General features: G+C 29.2%; 2 protein-coding genes across 2 annotated transcripts; one reads left to right on the forward strand and one right to left on the reverse strand.

Annotated features, from left to right (window-relative positions):
- Positions 1 to 1,511: 1,511 nt before the first annotated feature.
- On the reverse strand, positions 1,512 to 4,164 carry SBT2 (subtilisin-like protease SBT2). The gene has a single exon (NM_001247359.2). The coding sequence runs from the start codon at positions 4,047 to 4,049 to the stop codon at positions 1,722 to 1,724; it is 2,328 nt and encodes a 775-aa protein (NP_001234288.1). The 5' UTR covers positions 4,050 to 4,164; the 3' UTR covers positions 1,512 to 1,721.
- Positions 4,165 to 13,674: 9,510 nt separating this feature from the next.
- On the forward strand, positions 13,675 to 17,196 carry LOC101254568 (alpha-L-fucosidase 1). Its single transcript, XM_010319161.3, has 3 exons — positions 13,675 to 14,326; positions 15,348 to 15,584; positions 16,429 to 17,196. The coding sequence occupies exons 1-3, from the start codon at positions 13,779 to 13,781 to the stop codon at positions 17,099 to 17,101; spliced, it is 1,458 nt and encodes a 485-aa protein (XP_010317463.1). The 5' UTR covers positions 13,675 to 13,778; the 3' UTR covers positions 17,102 to 17,196.
- Positions 17,197 to 17,962: the final 766 nt, after the last annotated feature.

Raw genomic sequence — 17,962 nt, forward strand, 5'->3', positions numbered from 1 at the left:
TCGTATCATACTTTAATCTCTAGATATATGAATTTCGCACATCAAAATACATGCATCTCGATAAAAAAAATATATTTAATTATATGTATCTTGTTGGACTAAGAGTGAAGAGAAATCTAAAAAAAATAAAAGAAAAAAAGTCTTTTTAATTTTTGATTAACTGGGAGTTCTTAGAATAGCAGAATATGTCCACATGATATATAGGCTAAGAAATAAACAACTAATCCTAAAATATAGGTCAGTTAATCCACTGCAACACTTACACTAATAGAACTTAGTAAATATGGGAAACTACTTAACAAAGACCAAAAGTCTAGTTCTATTAAACTACCCATGTCTCAATGCAGTCACTCACTTTGAGCCACTCTTTAACATTCTCTTGATTCAAAACTACAAATACCAAATAATTCTTTGAAATAATTGAATTTCTCATTTGATAAAGTCTTTGTCAATACATCAGCCAGCTACTCTTGTGTGCTACAATATTTCCTCCTTTTCTATCAAATCACGAATAAAATGGTAAAGAATATCAATATGTTTTGTCGTGCTATGGAATGTTGGGTTCTTTTGTCATGGAGATGGTTGCTTTATTGTCGCACAATACGTTGTTGCTCCTCTCTACTCTGTTGAAGATCTGCTAACACTTACCTTAGCTAGACAACTTGACAAGCTGCTGAAGTTGCGGTAATGCACTCAGCTTCTGAAGTTGACATTGATAATTTAGCTTGCTTCTTCGAATTCCAAGTCACCGTATCTAAACCTCGAGTGAAAACGTTCGCCAAAACACTCTGTTTATCGACCAATGAACTTGCTCAATCATTATATGTATACCTGCACAATCTGAACTTATTAGTATTAGAGTATCAAATACCAAAGTCCAAAATTCTGGCAGTGTTTAGGATTTTCACCTGATCTTTTTTTGAAGTTAATTTTTTGTTTAAAGAAAAGACAAAACATTACTATAAATATTTTTACTTTTCCCAAAAGGAAATTATAATTTTTTTTTCGGATTTGGATTATTCCTTCCTTAGATGAAATGTTTGAAATCCTATAAACGAAAGAACCCTCTTCTCATATCAATAACACAATAGCATTCACAATGTACATATTCAAGAGTTTTGTTTATGGAGAGATTTATTCTCTCCACCGTTAGGATATTTTTCTTTATGTTAGCTTTTATATAATAATATTATATTTTTAATATAAGTTTTTATCATCTAATTTATTATTATCTTAATTTACAATAATAAATTTTCGCATGAGTCTAATCACTTTCAAATCCAACAAAATGTACTGCAAAACTCTATTTGATGCTCCATAATGTAACTTTGAAGTTTTTTTCACAAAACTGGAAATTACACCAAAAAGATATGTGAGAGCAGGTTCTAATGCCTAGATTTTGGACAAGAGTTCCTCAAGTCGTTGCAACATATTTCTTATGCACCTCGTCGACTATTCTACAGGATACATCTAACGGTATAAGTGTATGAACAACAACGACAAAATTGAATCAATTGAAGAACCGACTTTTTCTGCATTTTGTATTACCAAATTTATCATTATGATAGTTGCTACAAGCAATTTGGCAATATAGCTAGCAATAAACAAAAGAAACTGTTTCCTAGTTAAAACAACACTGCGGAAAACATAGGGGCTTGCCGCAACATGCTTTTTATTATCCCCGCGAAACAAAGTGCTAGTTGAAATTTGGCAATGCTGAACTATACTGATGCTAGCCATGTGATTGCAATCGGGCTTCTTACTTTATGTGTTCCATCTTTCCATATTAGGGATCCAAATTCAGGTGCTTTTTGACGAGATACCGTTTTGAATGTGACCTTGTAAGACAGTTTCTGGTTTTTGCTGGTGAAATTCAATCGTTCTGGCTCAACCTTCACGACTGCGCCTTTAAATGCTGAGACTACAACATGGTAATTTGAGATGGGGGAACCCACATTAGTGACTGTTCTATGAAGGGTCAGCATTGAAAGTTTTGTCTTTTCAGGAAAAACTGCAGAGATGGCTGGGTAGTTCAAGTCCCCTGGATTAGCAAGTGAGTGGTGGCAAGTTCTGTTTGAGAACTTGCCGAAAACCATTAGCTGTGAAGGGCTGAGTTCTTGCGTGCACAAGAACTCGAAGTAATCTTGTGCCCCTATGTCATAAATCAGACCGGGATCAACCGCTTTCCTTGGATTGACGTGTCCTGCACCGTGATCATATGGGGTCGAAGGAGTCACGGATGAGGCATCTTTTAGAGATTTGTAAGTGTTATCATGAACATAAGCAGTTGTCATGAGTGCGGATTTAATTGCTGCTGGACTCCAATCTGGATGTCTGGCCTTGAGCAAAGCAGCAATGCCACTAACATGTGGACATGACATTGAAGTTCCAGACAATATATTGAAATTCGTCCTTCGTTGATCAATTGGCAAACTAGACGGACCCAATGCACCAGTCCAACCAGCAAGGATATTCACTCCTGGTGCCACCATATCTGGCTTTAGAATCTCTAGGCTGAGGAAGTTAGGTCCTCTGGATGAAAATGCAGCAACCACGGGCGAAGGCCTGATCCCTAATTTAGTCCCAAGAAATCTCAAAGTGGCAGTAGCGCTTCTACCTGCCGCGTAGAGCTTGATTGCTCTTCCTTCTCTTTCACCAACTGCTACTGCCGGAAGAAGGTGAGAATCAGCAACCAGTTCTTCACCATTAGCTGCAGTGTTTGTCAAAATCATTCCTACTCCTCCAGCTTCTTTTACAACTTGCCCCTTTTGAACTCGAGGACTAATTCCCCTGTCACATATCACAATTTTTCCAGCAACTGAAGCTTTATCTAAGGTACCATCTAAGCACAATGAGCTCGGCATGAGATTGCTCGAATTACTTCCTAAGTAAATCAAAGGATACTGTTTTTGTGTTGAAAGATTCATCCTACCTTTATAAAGTGAAGCTCCGGTCACAATCTTCCCCGTCCCCAGCTCAACAGTTGCTGGAAAATCTCTATCCATAGTGCTTGCTCCTACAGTAGTGATCCATGGTGACACATTTGTCAAACTAATTGGATCAGGCCCACCATTTCCTGCTGAACATGAAACAAAAACCCCTTTCTCCATGGCCCCAAAAGCAGCAATTGACAAACTGTCACGATTATAAGACGAAACTCCACCACCCAAAGAAATTGACAGAATATTAACCCCATCAGCCACAGCTTGATCAACTGCAGAAAGTATATCTGAGCTAAAACATCCACCCACCCAACACACCTTATATGCTGCAACTCTCGCACCAGGGGCCATTCCTCTAGCAGTACCATAAGCATAACCCAAAAGATTAGCACCACGGACTACAGACCCTGCAACTGTTCCAGCAGTATGAGTACCATGCCCATCTTGATCTCTTGCCGATTTGAACTCACCCCTTTCATTGATTTTACCAGAAGCTGCTTCATACCCACGGAAAAACACTCTAGCACCAACAATTTTCTTGCTGCAATGATGCTTCTCAAAACCCCTCCCTGTTTCACAAACCCCTTTCCAGTGAGATGGAACACTAGTCATTCCACTATCATTGAAACTCGGACTTTCCGGCCAAATCCCAGTATCAAGAACACCCACAATTACATTATGGTCAGATAATCTATCCGCCCACAACTTACTGCTATCCTCACGGTCAAGCCCAAGAAACAGAGGACTTCTAGTGGTATGTAACTGATACTTAATCTCAGGAAAAACAGCTAAAACCCCATTTCGTTCTTGTAATTTTTTCACTTCTTCTTCACTAAGCTGAGCTGCAACACCATGAAAAGCAGTCTGGTAGCTGTAAAGTATCCTCTCTTCTCCATCCCCTGTTTTTTCTACCTCTGTTGTAGATGGTAGTACTGATTTTACGAGCGATGAGTACCATTGAACATGGTCGACGAATACATCTGGTTTAGCCCATTTATCCATTTGGATAATGTAAGTTTTCTTAGTGTTTGGGCTACATTTGGCTAAGTTGATAGCAAGACATACTGATACAAAGAAAAACATGCATTTCAGTAGCATTCCAGCCATTTTTTTTAGAGAAGAGAAAGGAAAATGAAGAGTTCAAGAAGAGAGGTTTGAATATGAATAGTGTTATCTGGGAATGCGTCGGTGTTTTAGATAGTATTGAATAGTTAGCAGAATGGATGGGCCATTAATGTCTCTTCTTGTGTTGGTAATAAAAAGTAGGCGGTTGTTTTCATGAATGGTAAGGTAGTTAAGGCTTTTATTGAGACTACGTCGTGCTTTTTCTTACTTTTAATCAGAGGTCTCGAGGTCTCGTGTACGAATTTTGTAATTAAAAGATTTTCATATTGTATAAGTTTAAAAGGAAAGTTGGCTCAAGCGGGTTAAAGATAATAGTTATAGGACTATGTTCCATGTGTTTCCATGGTTAAATAGTTAAATGTTGCACATCGTGGGTGCCACATTCGGTTAAATTTTTTTTCATACTTAAAATTTAAATTTAAGACATCTGATTAGAGATAAATCAGTTGCATTACTCTATCACAATTCATGTTAGTGATTGTTCGTAACTTATGTTAATAGAAGTGTAAATTAAGTTTAATGGTAATTCATAAAGTTCACAAGGAATACCCTCTCTCACAGAGGATTCAACAAGAGACTATTGATATTTGATTTTAGTGCACTATTATTAACACATGCAGATTGATCTCTTTGTAATTATATGGAATTAATGTGGAAGAATTACGCCATATTAGTTTTCCTTATTCATTCATCGTTTTCACTGTTTTTTTTTCTAGGTATGACGAAAGATCGATATTCTTTTAAGATCTATTTTGATATTGTTCTTAGATGAATCTCTCACACTTGATAAAGAAAAATACTTTAACCTTATAAATTTAATCTTCTTTTCATTCACGATCGATTCTTTTAATAAGAAGAATGTGAGAAATGCTTAGGGCTCGTTTGGATGGACTTAATAAAAATAACTTTAAAAATATACTTTTGAAAGTGCTGAAACTTATTTTTAAAATAAGCAGTTATGCGTTTGGATAAAAGTGCTGAAGTTGCGATGTCAAACGTGAAAAGGAAAAAATGGAAAAAAGAGATGTTAGGGTTATGCGGGTAATTTGGAGATTGTATAAAAATATTAAGGGCAAAAAGATAAAAATGTAATCAACTTAAAACAGCTTTTAAGCTAAAAAAAAAAACTTCTCTTACCCAGCTTTTAACTTTTGACTTAAAATAAAATAAAATAAACTTAAAATAAGTTATTTTGAGTATTGTCAAACAATTAAATAAATTTAAAATTAACTTTTAAATCAATTTGACCAGTTTTTAAGCTGAGGCAAACAGACTTTTTATACTATACTTTTTTGCTACTAGTTTATTCATGTCACACTGGTGCTTTCCTCACTCTTTGATTTGCTCCCGTAGTAAAACAAAAAAGAAGCATCTATATATAAAGAAGGCAAAAATTGTCTATTAAAAATAGGTTATAGTAAAAAAATAGTCAAAAATGCATCGACCCATAAATTTTCATTAATCTAGACAAATGCAAAAATTAAAAATCATCTAATAATGCTAAAGCTTGCCCAAATATTGTTTTAATTAATTTCAGATACTAACTCTAGAAAATTTTGCATAAAGTTTCTGTCACTTGAGAACTAACTACCTTTTTCCTTAGCCACTTTTAATCTTTGAAATTAGTCTCTCCGTCCGGAATTATTTATCATAATTTCTGTTTTTAAAGTCAAATTATAAAAATTTTGATTAAATTTTAAGATGTATTTTTTCATCATATTAATATACAAAAAAAATTATAATTTATAGTATTTTTCATATAGTTTTAAAATATTTAGTTTTTTATTTAAAATATCGAATTAATGTGATCTAATTTATCTTTAAAAATTAATCAAATTGACTTTTGATAAACATATGACAAAAAATAAATTTTTAATAAGCACAATATGACCAAATGGAATATATGGTCAGTATACTTATGACAAATGTAACAGTTTATGCTGCTTTATAAGATTTGAGCCTATAATATAGGCATAATGAACGAATATTTTAGATACATGCATCTTATCTCATAGTACTAATTTTTACTTTACCTCAAGTTTTATATATATGTCACATAAAATAAAATGTGTGGTCTATTTATTCATAATTTTTTATTTTTTTTACATACATGTGAGAATTGTAGTTCCACTTGTTGAATTTTCATGGGCATCAACATCAATAATGGTCACCGTTGGCCTCGAATCCTATGACACTCATCTGTCTGACACACGCTCATCTCTCACTATAACTACTCACTAAAAGAGAAGTAGGTGATCGATGTTTTCGATTTTTCAGTTTGATTTTATTAAATTTTGATTTGTTTTTTGAGTTTTTTAATTTTAGAAAAATGTGTATCGTATTTCAAAATCAAACTAATTAAGTTTAATCTTTTCTATTTTCATTCGGTTGATTTCAGTATTTTAAAATTGATTTTTTGATGCGAATGAAGAGAAAATCAAAGTATAAGAAACTTAAAACTATGTCAGTGAATGATGTTTCGCGCTATGAAATACTTATTGTGCTAATTAAAAAATTATGTTTGTCTTTGTTAAGAACGTTGTGTCTCCAACTATTTCTCGAGAAAACTAAGGACAAAGACAGGTCCGTTTACATAATGTACATTGATAAAAATATGTTTGGGTTCCTCTTGAAAATTAATATTTGAAGTTCATTATTGAACTGTACATTTGTTGTTACTTTGATTTGTTCATAAATGATTTAATTGTTAATTGATTTTTTATTTTAAATTAAGAGGATATATATAAAATTGATTCTTTTTAAAAAAAAAAGTTTATTCTTCGGTACACCGCTGGTGTTCTGATACCTCATATTGAACACCGAATCGAAGAATCAAACTTTTGAAAAATAATATCAAACCAAAAACTAGTTTGGTTTTTTGGTTTTTCAATATTTGTGTCACTCCCACCAAATAAGATTGTGATGATATGATAAATATTCTTTATCCTTACTTAAAAGGTTTTGAAGTTTGATATCTTGATTTAAAACAACTTTACTTTTCATATAATATTTTTAACATAAATTTTAATTTAATCGAATTTTAATATAAACCGTGAATATAAAAAAATAAAGAAAAGTTGGTGGGTATATAGGTAAGAAATTGAATAAGGAGCATTCAAAGCCATGCTACTGTGGGGTTCGTGACAAGCTAAATGGTCGACAAATTTGACTACTTTACCCTATCAATTAACACCGCATCGAAATGTAGGCCACACTTATTTTGATAATATTGAAGTATCTCGTTTGGACAGAAATTATAAAATTTAATTAAAATGTTATAAAAATTAAAGTATCAATTTAGATATGTAATTCAAATTTTAAGTTTTTGTCTTTTTGAATAAGAAAATTTAATAAATTGAGGAATTATCAATAAGTTTAATTCTAACACATCTTTATCAAAGAATAAATTATAACCATAAATAAATTTTTGGAACATTTTAAGAGCATAAAGGTATCTCATGTTCTTTTTTTAAAAAAAATATTTGAAATTATGATTTATCAAATATATAAAATTATATAAAGATTTATTACTAATCTTAAAATTATAATACTCTTTCTTCGTATCATACTAATTGTTTAAATTACTATAAATATTAATCTCAAATTAGTATTAATCATTTACCCATTCCAGATAGAATCAATTAAAAAATTTCACATTCTACCCTTATAATTATTATTTTTTTTAAAATAACAAATTTGTAAAGTTTTTAAAAAAAGTTTTCAAAGAGCTAAATTAGTAAAATCACTCTTTCTTATTTATGTTATCTTAAAGGCATGTAAAATAGTAAAACTTAGATAAATAACTCCTCCATATAAAAAATATGGACTAATTTCTTTTTAATATGTTTAAAAGAAGATGACCCCTTTTCATATACGACAAACACTTAATTTTAGTTTTCCATCTTACAGGTCGAGGCAGAGTTAAAATAATATTTTATGTATATATAGTAGATTTTAATTTTTTTTAATTATTTGTATATCTATTTTTACGAATACTAAACTTCCTTATTGAAAGTCATAACTCCGCCGCTGCTTAAATATAGGGGTTTGCAAAGTTGAATCGAAAATTGAATTAAACTGCAAATCCAGTCAAATTGGGAAAAAACCCGATTATATTTGTGTTGGTTTGGTTTCAACTAAAAAACAACAACCTGAGACCAAATCAACCCGACATTATATATATATATATATATATATATATATATATATATATAAATTTTATTTTATACGTAAAAATACTTACTTTGATATAATTTTCAAATATCGCTTATACTTTTTCATATTTTTATCTTTTAATATATTTATTTCATGTTTGGAAATTAGAATTCTTAATAATCTAATAAAGATTATAGTCCATACATGTTGGTAATTATAACAAAGTTACAATAAAAATCAAATTAATACTAATGCAAAAAGAAAATCAATTCAACACTAAGAATGACAATAATATTGAATATTTGTTTTTTTAATTTTACATAGATTTAGACAATTAAAATACATGATCTAATTTTACTTTCTTTTAATATTTAGTCATGTAACTAATACTTGCTAAACTTATTTTAGTATGATTTAGTACTTTAAATTACAATCAATTTCATTATGACTTATTAATTTGCAATATTTGTTTTACACAATTTTATTTTATTTTTTTATTGAAAATTTTAGTGTCATTAATCATATCAAGAAAATTTTGTTCTTCGACAGAGAAGACAAAGAGAATTGTGATATAAATTCAAATAATTATTAGGGAATTTTAATAATTATTTACGAATTAATTAGCGTAAAATAGAGTTAATAAAAAAAAGAAAAAAATTAAAAAAATTATAATTTCTGACGTGTTGCTGACGTGATGCTGATGTGGTAGCGAATGTAACACACCACATACTATGAGAGTGGTGTTATGCATCTCAAGGTGGTACTAAATTCACTTTTAAATATTAAGAGTGCATAATAGGTCATCATAATAGTTAAAGTGTGAAACTGACTTTTCGATACAAGTTTAAGAGGTGATTTATGCCTTTTCCCTTACATTTTTATGTATATTTCATAAACTAGTCGGCCCAAGTGTTTAGGACCGTATCATCCTAAGGGATATCCATCAACACTATCAGCCCATTGACCTCTTTGGGCTTCCCCACAAATGGGCCCAACACATTCCCAAATTAGACTAAGGAAAAATAACATAGATTAATACATTTTGAAAAATAATTACTGATTTTAGTGATACTTTTTGTTTATTATCTTTTATAGCAATATTGTGATAAATATGTAATATGTATTAAAAGTGAATTATATATGCAATATATTTGAATTACAATTATTTTTGAGATATATTATGTTTATTTGATAAAAAAATTGTCACATTGTATTATAAATGTAGTGTAACTATATTATCCATTATTAAAATTTGTATTATATGTGAATAATAAATTATTCTTTGTAATATGTATTAACCTAGTATTATAAATGAATTAAAAATGGTCAAGTAAAAAAAAAATTATTACTATAAAAAATAAATATTTTTTTATTATAATATATTTATAAACTAATGCACTTAGGACCATTCCCATCCCAAGCATCCAAACTTTGTCACCTTTTTTCACCCTTTCTTGAAGGAAAAACTATGTATCTACACATACTTCACTATCATATATATACATTTTACCTTTAGTTTAAAAATATTACATATAATATTATTTTTTAATAATTGTACCATAATTTTTTAAAAGTTAAATTAGATACATAATCTCTTCAAAAATGATTTTTAATAAGTATCTTAAAAGTATATCTCTTTAATTAGTGGGACTTTAACAATTCAAATTACTTCATCTCTTTTCATACCATCAGCGCACTCCCCCACATTATTCATTGTTCAAACACATTACCCCCTTCTTCCTCAACCATTTCAATACATGTTTTGTTTCACACACATCTACCATTACCCCTTTCTTCCTCGAGCATCTTTGCATATCATAAATTCATAATCAATTCTCTATAATCAACATTAGATAAATAGGTAAAGTAAAATTTTGTTCAGTTATTTTGAGATATTGTATTGTAACACTGTTTTTACCATGTTAATGTATCTAATTAGGAGCTCTAAAATTTTAAAGTTTGATTTTAGGGTTTTTACATTGTTTGAATCTATTGGTTTTCCGTACTTTTTAATGGATGAAAATTTACAATATCATTAATTTCGTACATTGATTTATAATTTTTATATTTTTGGATTAATGATAAGATAAATAATTCACACTCATGATTTATTCATAATTTCATGTGTTTTGATTACATTCCATATTTAGATACATATGTATATGCTTACTATGTATTCGAGATACATATTCTTAATATAATGTATGAAATTGATACTTGATACATCAGATTAATACTAGATATATATAGAAGATACATGAAACTAAAATTAGATCATATAATTAGATACATGAAATTAATATTAGGTCATATAAATAGATACATGAAATTAATATTAGGTTATATAAATAGATACATGGAATTGATACTAGATACATTTATGATACATATGAATGTACTTGTATGATACTCATGTATCTAGTGTTTAGTTTGTTGGATACATCATATATTGATAATAGATACATTAAATTAATGAATTTATTATTTTAAGAGTAATATAATGAAATTAGTCAAACTAAATGACCAAGATATACATGTTTTTGTCTTTTATTAATAATATTAATGAAAATTATTATTTCAAAGAATAGTAAAATAAAATTAGTTAAACGTGTAATTAATTTAAACAAATAAAATACGTATCTTAATTTTAAAATTCAACAGATACGTATATCTCGCGGATTCAAATTTATATATCTCAAATATGAAATATGATTAAAAAAAAAGTAATATTTGAAACTATCGAGAACCTTTGTTTAACCTCCAAATATGACAATTCATACCATAAAGAAGAAGAAGATTGGTTCCCAAATCTATGCAATGTCATCAAAGCAGGTTTCATATCACTCTCACAAAGATTCAACCCTTTTCCTATCTAGGAAGAGCACCATGTTGACTTCATTAATGACTTCTTGATAATCTGATATTGGTGGAATGTATATATTGTGTTCATATGATATGAATAGCTCGAAAAATAATATACGCAAAAATTTGAGTTTATTTTGGTAGTAATTGTGTTCATTTGAATGTATGATTGGATTTCATAAGTTTGTAAAAACATTTTCCTGTATGTCTTTAATTATTTGTTTACTTTTGAATTGACACACCTATTAAAAGAACAATGATTAGGATGTCCGAGTTAAAGACTTGAGTTAATTTTTGAACATCTTAAAATTAAATAAATATTTTCTATGTGGTAAAAACTCATTTCAAATTATTTTCTCCTTTATCTCTATCATTTGAGGAAGTGTTTCATGACTTGTTGAGTTTAAAACTTGATACTATTTGTAATCGAACTGATTACACTTCTGTACATTGTAGATGTTGTGATTTATTAGTCCTCATATAATATATTATTGATCATGAAAATATGAGAAAGTAAAGAGATATTATCTTTTTAAGAAAGAAAATGTGACGCCTTACTTATATTCTTAACCACGAGAGGTAGGTGGCAAGTTGATGAGATTATGAGATTGATATATGAACTGTTAGTTCCTCATGAGTCCTTGTGTGGAAGCTAAATACTCGGCAAGGTGTATAGACAATTAGTGCGACGAAATTGATTCCACTACATCATTTCATCATTCATTATATTGTATTTGATCAGCTTTGTTGTATTGTGTGCCTTGTTTACTGATATCCTTTCCTACTTTATTCACGCTACTATGATATAAATTGGCGACACTAATGCCAAAGTGAGACTTTTTTGCGTGAAGGTGAAAACGTTTAAGTCGTTAAATACTTTTATAAATGATTAAGTTGTTAAATACATAACAAATTCTAATTTTATTAAATTATTGTTTATCTATTAATTTAGAATAACTTTCTCCATTAAGTTGTTTTCTACGGATACCGTGAAATTTAACTCTGTCCTAAAACTATAGTTTAGAATTTATTGTAGATGTACAAACAGAAAGCAAATTTTCTTTAATTTTTTTTCTTTACGCGTTTTTAAAGATAGCATACCAATTAGATTATTCAAAATCAACTATATTTAAACTACTGAAAATATAAGTAATGAATTATAATATAAAATAATTTATTTGGTTAGATGGTTATAATATTTTCTAAAAAATATTTGACTCAAGATATTATAATTTTTTTTTTAAATTTCTCTTACGAAACGTAATTTTCATAAACGAGTGATGGGCGATATGTAGATTCTTGTCCAACTTGATTCCTTTTGATGGAAGAATTCTGTCATGTAGTAAAATAATATAACCGTCGGAAAATGTTACTCTTACCAATTAAATAATTTTACAAAACTTTAATTTGTAGAAAATTCTAAATATGGCACAAGTATGTAGTTGTAAGAAAAAGATCTAGAAGTTGAAATTTACTTTCTTTCTATGACATGATTGAATATTTTAGATTTTTTTTTAGTTTAAAAATATTCTATAATATTTAATTTTTTTCAAATCAAAGATTTTTATTAGTTGTGAAATATTTAACTTTATTTTAGTTTAGTATCTATATGGAAAGTAATATATACTATTAATTTCAATCTCTTAATTAGTTTGCTTATGAATAATGAACTATCCTTCATTCTCTCTTTAATTTTTTTTAGGTTTCTTCGATTACGTAATAATAGACTGGATTAAAGATTTTGAAATCGAATATAAAATCAAGAACAAGAGGAAAAAGAGAGGTTTTTAACCAAAGTAAGCTATTATATAAAGTCATTCACCAAAATAATATGTTTTTCTAAAATTTTATAAAACTAGTATAAACGTATTTCACAGTAACGTTTTAAGATATATTTTATTTTTTAAAAGTTGATGGCGTCAGATTGATATACGTTACTCACAGTAACGTTATAGGAGTAAAACGTTACTGAAAATAACGTTTTAAAAGTAAAACGTTACTTATAGTAACGTATATCAACCTAATGCTGTTAGTTTTTTAAAATAAAATATACCCTAAAACGTTACCGTGAAATACATTTATACTAGTTTTATAAAATTTTTAAAAAATATATTACTTTGATAAATTATTTTATATAATAACTTAGTTTGGTTAAGAATTCGGAAAAAGAGATATTATATTCCTCAACTTCTTTCCCATTGATTTTAAGTGGTTGTCAATTTTCATCTACATTTCGGACATTTTAAATATGTTTTAAAGTGCTTCTCGAATTGATCCTTCTAAACTAATGATATTGACACGATAACATTTTTAAAAAGCCGATCTGTCATTAAGACATTTAATTTTTCCTTTCATAATTATGCACAAGTGTTACGTTACTCTTCTTCCTAGAGAAGAAAACAGCTAAAATGTGTCCATTAATTGGTCCAAAAGACTAGAGACACTAGGAGGCCAACCCGTGAAAAGAGTGCAAAAAGGCAAAAAAGTAACAAAACCAATTTCATATTTTTCATCGCCTTTTACTTCCTTTTTTAACAACCAAAAAACTCATATTTTTTTAAAAAAATCTCATTATATTATATTATTATATATATATGGTAGTACATACACAACTCAAAAAAAACTTAAAGGTCCCCACTTTGGCACTTATAATTCATATCCTCTATTCTTCATTATCAACATTGAAAAAAAATCATGACTAACCCTTGTTATTATACTTGTTTGTCATGTCTAATCATGACCTTATTTCAATTGATCATTCCTAGCCAAGAAACACAAATAACACCACCTCCATTGCCAATTCTCCCATTACCAAATTACGCTCAATTAAAATGGCAACAAAGGGAACTCATAATGTTCCTACATTTTGGTGTCAACACGTTCACGGATAGTGAATGGGGCACTGGGGTTGAAAATCCTTCGATTTTCAACCCCACAAACCTAGATGCCAACCAATGGGTTGACACCGCGGTTCAAGCAGGAGTATCACTAGTGATACTCACTGCTAAACACCATGATGGTTTTTGCTTGTGGCCTTCTAAATATACCGATCATTCGGTTATAAAAAGTCCTTGGAAAAATGGCCAAGGCGATGTGGTTCGAGAATTTGTCAATGCGGCCAAGGCTCGCGGAGTTGATGTGGGTTTGTACCTTTCGCCATGGGATCGCCATGATAAGAGTTATGGGCTTAATAAAGAGTACAATGAACATTATTTGGCTCAACTACAAGAACTTCTCAATGAGTAAGTCCTTATAGTCTTTTTTTTTCTTTTTCAATAATACATGCATCAAAAAATAGGAAAAAAAAACAATTTACCTATATATATACATCCAATATTGTAAAGAAATTTTTAGCCTATTTTATTATAACAGGTAATTTGTCTTATTTTTTTAGGGAATTAATAAAGTTCTATGTATTGTGGTGTAAAATTATTTTCACTTTAATTATGATACTTTTTTGTTTTTAGTCTAAGAACCAAAAAGAATGATATGTACATAATTTTGATAATAATTTAACTTTTTAAACTTGTAACTTTACTCTTTATAAGGTCATTTAATTTTTGATATCACAAATTTTAAAATTATTTTTCAAATTTAGTGTTCAATTAAATCTATCACGTAAATTGAAATGAAGAAAATTTTAAAGTTCTATGTATTGTGGTGTAAAATTATTTTCACTTTAATTATGAGTAGATAACTATAGATGAATCTCTTGATAAAATGTACCACCTCCGTCTAATAAAAATTTTGTGATACTTTTTTGTTTTTAGTCTAAGTACAAAAAAGAATGATATGTACATAATTTAATTTTTCATATCACAAATTTTAATTGAAATGAAGAAAATAATAATTGATAGTGTACATATATAACTTAAAATCTTTTTCAAGTTGCTAATCTGTCTTCTTCGTATTATTGCTTATATCTAGTTATATTATTTCATTCGTTTAAAAGAGAATAATATTTTTTCTTTTTTAGTCTATTTAAAAAAGAATAATTTTTTTTATAACATTTTAAATTTAGCTTTTCGCATGACATGTTTAATGTCACAATATTAAAAAGACAATTTTGTACATTTGACAAAACTTTAATTTGGAACCACAAGATTAAATTTTTTTTTTAATTTACTTAAACTCTGTGCCAAGACAAACCGTGTCATTCTTTGTGAACGAAGGGTGTATCTTTTAGATGAATTGTGTGTTATCATTGTATATAAGTTGATGGAACTAATAAATTTTATTTTGAATGAATGGTTGAAATTAAAGATATGGAGATGTTAAAGAGATATGGTTTGATGGAGCAAAGGGTTCAAATACACCAAACATGACTTACTACTTCGAAGATTGGTTTGCAATCGTGAATGAATTGCAGAGTGCAATCAACATATTTTCTGATGCCGGACCGGGAGTCCGGTGGGTCGGAAATGAGCAAGGATTCGCCGGAAACACAAGTTGGTCCACCATCAATCGAACATTGTTGTCTATTGGCGGTAGCGACGCTGAGTACGTAAAATTTATTTTTTCCAAACTTTAGCTAAAATACAATTTTATTTTCCTCAATATTATTGTTTGTGCTAGCTGTATTTACAAAATCATGTGGCTAAGTGTGTACACAAGACTTTGTAAAATGAAAAGATGTCACTAGAAAACAGGACTAAATTGGCTATATATATATATATACATGTCAATTACCCTTTTATGAAAAACAAGAAGATACATGTCAAAAGTCAATTATATTAGATAATGACTTCCACTAGGTGCAAAATTTTAAGAAAAAAAAAGAAGATTTTTAGAAGTTATGATCTTTAATACAATCTCATAAAATAAAAATAAAAATGTGTTATTCTTTTTGAATTGTCCTAAGTAATGGCCGGGGAACTATGTTTCGCAAAATATATTTGATATTTCAAAATGAATTGAAAATCCTTTTCTTCCTATAAATTCCATAATTAATGTTGGTTAAAAAATGAGGAGTTCGAAGTCTAAAGGGTACAAAATATTAACAAAAATTTCAAAATGGTATATAAAATTTTATATTAACCAAAACGGTCAAAATCGCTGCGTCAACAGCGATTTACTCTACCGGAAAAAACAAAATCGCTGCCTGCTGTTGGAGTCTTTGGAATTCTTTCAACCAATTTTTATATTATGATCTTAATTATATGTTGATTTTCTAATCCTAAATGTTTGAATATCAATCCCAATTCCCTTCGTTCCATATTTTATTGTTGCTAGGTTTTTATTATAAAAAAAGATTTTTTTTCCTTAGTTTATGTGTTCCTAGTTTTATATCATAAGAACTTGTTGAATTCTGAGAAAATTTTCTTTTTGATTTTGTGAAATGCAGTTATCTGAACCGTGGAGACCCCAAAGGGACAGATTGGGTACCACCAGAATGTGATGTATCAATTCGACCAGGATGGTTTTGGCATAAATCACAAGAACCAAAGAGCCTAAGTGAGTTACTAGAAATTTACTACAATTCCATAGGACGAAATTGCGTATTGCTACTTAACGTGCCTCCAAACACACAAGGACTAATAAGCAATAGTGATGTGCAAAGACTCAAAGAATTTACAAGTGCAATTAACACAATATTCTCCACCAATTTAGCAAAGGATTGTTCAATCGAAGCAAGTAGTCAAAGGGGAGGTAAAAATGGAGGATTCGGACCCGAAAACGTGCTAGATGATGACAATTTATGGACATATTGGGGTCCAAAAGATGATGATAAAGAGCATAATTGGATTGAGTTCAAAACAAAGAGTGATAAGCCATTGAGGTTTAACGTGGTAAGGATTCAAGAAGCAATTGGACTAGGACAAAGGGTAAAAAGTCATCAAATTTATGTTGATGGGAAGATAATTGCTAATGGAACTACAATAGGATACAAGAAGCTTCATAGGATTGAAAAAGGGATGGTCAATAATGCTAAAAGTGTGAAGATAGAGATAATTGAATCAAAGGGAACTCCTTTGATATCATCAATTGGTCTACATTTTGATCCCTTTTGGTGGTAGCCACATGATGGTCCACTTAATTAACTTCTTCTCTTCTATATAGTAAAAAAAAAAAAAAAGAGGATGTTATAATAAATAAAGTATTAATTCTAGTACCCTTTGAAATGCTTAGGAAAAGTTTTTTTTTTATATATGAAAACAAGTTCTTTCAAATTAGAAAAAATGACTTTCCGTAATAAAAAAATTAATAAATTAAATATTATAAGTGATGTTTCAAATTTATTATCAATTCTTCTTCGTCTCAATCCATCCAATGCGTCCTAGCCTTATTCTAAGTATATATAAATATTTTTGAAATACACCCCCAAAAGTAGAAGGAATTAAAGGCAAGTATTTATTACTTTGTGTTATACGAAAGAGAATCTTTATGTGTACAAAATGTAGTAGTGAGTGGTGTGTGACCACCATGCATGCACCAACTTGGGCTGTTCCATTATCACTTTAGTGATCAATCATGCATGTACTTAGGAACAAGACAACTCGATAGCTATCTCTTTTAACACATTTTCCCATTCAAAAGGTGAAATGAAGAACAAAAGTGACAAGGACTCAAGTTTCTCGAGATAAAATTGTAAACTAGTAGACAATTTGGATATGCGATACGAAATTGTAATATGAAATCTTAAATTGTTGGAAAATTATAATTTGGAAATTTCAAATACTGATTTTTGATTTTTTAAATTTAAAAATTGACCCACAGATTTATATTTTATAAAATAACTTCACCTATTTATTTCATATGTAAATAAAATTTATAATTTATATTATTACTTTTAAAATTATTTATATATCATGTAATGATTGTTCTCACTTACATAGAATTACTATTTCAAATCAATTTTTATTCTACCATTATCTTTA

Source organism: Solanum lycopersicum, chromosome 3 (assembly GCF_036512215.1).
Source record: "Solanum lycopersicum chromosome 3, SLM_r2.1".
NCBI lineage: Eukaryota > Viridiplantae > Streptophyta > Magnoliopsida > Solanales > Solanaceae > Solanum > Solanum lycopersicum.